Here is a 4,303-nt window from a genome sequence, read left to right on the forward strand (position 1 = left end):
AGAGGTGAGAACACAGAATTCCTTTTCCCTGACCACGCAGGGGCTGTGACTGAGGCACCCTAATCAGGTGAGCCAGGTGGTGGAGGTGAAATCGCCTCAGCCAGAAATACTCCCAGTGATTTCAATCGGGTAGTAGGCCCGAGCAGCTTAGCAAGTGCCATTCAGTTATTTAAAGCATCACTTGTACTTGAAATTTATGAGGACTCTAGCAGAGTGTATGTTGTGATAAAAGGGTTTATGTTCCGTTAAATGTGTATCAAAGAGACCCCTTCAATGTTGTAATTGTCAATGAGAAAAAGAAAGTATTCGGTGCACATTTAAAGCTGTTCTCCATTGTGAACAATCAGGTGTCTAAGGAGGTGAGATTTTCGGCTAAAAGCTTTCCCACATTCACTACACTCATGAGGCCTTTCTCCTGTGTGAACTCTCTTGTGCTTAAAAAGGTTACTATAGCATCTAAAAGATTTCCCACATTCACTGCATTCATAAGGTTTTTCTCCTGTGTGAACTCTCTGGTGATTAGTCAGGGTACCCCTTTCTCTGAAGGACTTTCCACATTCACTACACTCATAAGGTTTTTCTCCAGTGTGAATTCTCCTATGGGTAATAAGGTGACCATGGCATCTAAAAGATTTCCCACATTCACAGCACTCATAAGGTTTTTCTCCAGTGTGAACTCTCTGGTGCTTAGTAAGCGTACACCTTTCTCTGAAGGACTGCCCACATTCATTACACTCATAAGGTTTTTCTCCAGTGTGAATTCTCCTATGGGTAATAAGGTGACCATGGCATCTAAAAGATTTCCCACATTCACTGCATTCATAAGGTTTTTCTCCAGTGTGAACTCTCTGGTGCTTAGTAAGTGTAGACCTTTCTCGGAAGGACTTCCCACATTCACTACACTCATAAGGTTTTTCTCCAGTGTGAACTCTCTGGTGCTTAGTAAGCGTACTGCTTTCTCGGAAGGACTGCCCACATTCACTACACTCATAAGGTTTTTCTCCAGTGTGAACTCGCTGGTGCTTAGTAAGCGTACTCCTTTCTCTGAAGGACTGCCCACATTCACTACACTCATAAGGTTTTACTCCAGTGTGAATTCTCCTGTGGGTAAAAAGGTGACCATGACATCTAAAAGATTTCCCACATTCACTACACTCATAAGGTTTTTCTCCAGTGTGAACTCTCTGGTGTTCAGTGAGCTTGTACCTATGACTGAAAGCCTTGCCACAATCAGTACACTCATATGGATTTTCCCCAGTGTGAACTCTCTGGTGCTGATTAAGAACAGAGATATACCTGAATGACTTCCCACAGTCACTAAACACATAGGGCTTTTCTCCAGTGTGAACTCTGTGGTGTTGATTGAGGTTAGTCTTATATCTGAAGGCCTTTCCATAGTCCCTACACTCATATGGCTTTTCTCCAGTGTTAACTTTCCTATGTCGAATGAGGCTAGAGATTCCTCTAAAAATTTTTCCAGATTTGTTACATGCATAATTCACTTCTCCAGAGCAGACGCTCTGTTGAACAACTTTCTGGTTGTGGCTGGCAGCATTTTCACATTGACCCCACTGGTTATGACCTTTTCCACTGAGAAATTTCTGGGAAATCTCACTGCCACTGTGTGGCTCCTCAGTGTCGAGAGGATCCTGGGGCTGGAGAAGCTCTGAGATGGCTGGCAAGTCTTCTACAACGTCCCTACTGGATAAGGGCAGCCCTGATAAGTAGAAGATGCACCTGGGCACAAACGAGGCCCTGTCCACAGCTTCTTTCCAGGGTTTCTCTCCACTGGCTTCCCTCTGTTGCTGGTGAAGGTTTGCACTGAAACAGAAGTCTCTCATACTTGTGTCATTGATGAAGGCTTTCTGCTCAAGGTACGCTGCCTGTGACTCAGTCAGGTGCACAATGTCTTTGAAAACAGAGAAACACCGCTTACACACATGAGTCCTCTGGGTTGCTGGCTCTGTCTTAGACGCCCTGATCTGTGACTGTCCTTGTACAGATACACTCTGCTCAGAACAGGCTTCCTCATCATCCGTTTTATGCCAACAACCTGAAAACAGAGAAATGAGGAGGAACTGGATGTTGACTACAGTGATGAGGGAAGTTCCATTACAAAAATAGGTTGCACATCATACATGTGTTCCATGCAATTGTCTGAAACTAAGAGATGTTCTGGCAGGATTGGTAAAAGGCTCCTGTGAAGTTCTGGAACTCTGAATATCACAAAACAAGGAAAGCCTCACCAGAAATATAACACAAAGATGGCAAGCACCACATAGATTCGAAGCATGATCATCAGCTCCTTCTTCTGCTATCAGTGTTCAGCAGGGCTTGTCTGCTGGTGACATGGGCAAGGTGTGCAGAAGGTTGCTTATGTCTTATTCCAAGTTAAATTCAAGAGCAGTGGTTCTAGGACTACTTAACCATGTATGTACACCTCATAACACATGTGCAGGTCCATGTAGGAGAATACTGCACAGGGAGCAGTGCAGAGGGACAGGGGATGCAAAAAGGTGACAAAGGTGAAGTTAAACAAAAGCCATGAAGTAACAGATGAAATGATCTGTCATCAAAATGTCAATAATGGTAAAGAAAATGTAGAAATAAGGTGTGGACAAACGCATCTGCACCTAAATATGATCAAACACAATCTGGTTCCTGGTGTGATCTGAAAGAAGCCCTCATGTGATACCTTCCCCCAGTTTCCAATCAGTAGGTTCAGGCCTCATCAGAGACCATCTTGCCAGTTCACCCTGAGAAAAAATACAGGGTTCTCAATGCACCTTCTACTCTATAAATACATACAAGATATATACTCAGAATGAATGAAATACATGCGAGGTGAGCAGCCAGTACCAACCCAGAGCAATTCGGAATGCAATAGTATTCAGGGAAGGAAATATTACAAACAACAATTGAGGTAGGATGTTACAAGGACAGCTACAGTTCCTGTAAGTAAAGACCATAACCCCGTACAGGCGTCACAAAGAGTCTTACCCGGATAACTGGTGCAGAAGTGGAAGCCATAAGGACATAGTCACCTTCCCAGGAAGAGAAAGTTCAAAGTGGGTCGCCTTAAGCTCATTGCAAGACTCCTGACTGCCAGACACTACTTGCATTTTCTGATGCAGTGGGTGTAAGGGATGCTTGGGGAGTCCAGAGCTCAGGACTCCCCACACTGTTCACCCCTGGCAGCCACAGCCCATTTGAAAGAAACGTGGGGGTAATAAGTAGAGCCCATGGTGTGGCTGTGAGAGCTACGTTTGGAGAAAAAAGGAAGGGTAGACATCACCTCAGGACACTGGGACAAACATGAAGGTCTTACCTGTAGATGAGACAAGTGCAAACACTTCCAGCATCACATTGCAGTAGAGAAGTCTCTGAGCCTCATCAAGGAGCCCCCACTCCTCCTCAGAGAAGACAATGGCCACATCCTCAAAGTTCATATTCTGTCCTAAGAGGGACAGTTCAAGCTATGATTAGCTTCTCTCTTAGGATTTCAATTTCTTCATACTTCCCACCCTTTATATCCATGTGCTCCCTCTACAATTCATCTGCCAAGACACCAGACCTTGGGCCCATTAAATCACTCTCTCCTTTTATTCCTACTGATACTGCGTCTTCCCACAACAATAGAAGCAGTTGAGCAGATAGAAGATACCTGAGCTCTGGGCCTCCCACATAGGCCACAGGGCCCTTGTTAATACAGTGGGTGTCACCCACATAATGAAGCGATAGATGTTGGCCATAAAGAAAATGTGAATGATTTATCACTTATTTTCTCAGGCAATACTCTTGTTATTGCCCGTAATCTCCCTCAGAGACATGAAAAAACATGGCCTCATGCTTCATCCTTCTCGCTCTGATACCATGGTGTTGAGGCCATCACCTTGCACTATCTGCTCAACAAAATTCTTTGAACCACAGTTCTCTCACACAGCTTCATTTCCCAGGGCACATTTTCAAAGCCAACACAAATTTGTCGTGGCGAGGACACTTTATTTCCTACTCACCTTCCCTTCCAAATGTCTAATTCACAGCTTCTGTAATATGTTTCTCTTTCTATCTCCCTTGCCCATTCCACTGCAAATATGCAAGCCCAGGTGACACCAATATATGCTATCTCCTTCCCATTAATCAATGTGTCAGCCCTCGACAACCCTAGGAAGGTGTGCATCTATGTGACACCTCAGCTCTGCACCTGACAGGTCTCACCACAACACCCGTATTTTCAGACAATTACACTAAAATTCCTCATATCATATCACATATCATATCAGCCAGTAGGCACCAAAAATGT

General features: G+C 44.3%; 1 protein-coding gene across 1 annotated transcript; it reads right to left on the reverse strand.

The window, feature by feature from the left end:
- Nucleotides 1–317: 317 nt before the first annotated feature.
- LOC138999710 (zinc finger protein 551-like) lies at nt 318–3,449 on the reverse strand. Its single transcript, XM_070401918.1, has 2 exons — nt 3,329–3,449; nt 318–2,053 (listed from the first exon to the last, which is right to left on the reverse strand). The coding sequence occupies exons 1-2, from the start codon at nt 3,447–3,449 to the stop codon at nt 318–320; spliced, it is 1,857 nt and encodes a 618-aa protein (XP_070258019.1).
- Nucleotides 3,450–4,303: the final 854 nt, after the last annotated feature.

Source organism: Myotis yumanensis, unplaced genomic scaffold, assembly GCF_028538775.1.
Source record: "Myotis yumanensis isolate MYYU_CA2020_CCGP unplaced genomic scaffold, mMyoYum1.0.hap1 SCAF_23, whole genome shotgun sequence".
In the NCBI taxonomy this organism is placed as follows: domain Eukaryota; kingdom Metazoa; phylum Chordata; class Mammalia; order Chiroptera; family Vespertilionidae; genus Myotis; species Myotis yumanensis.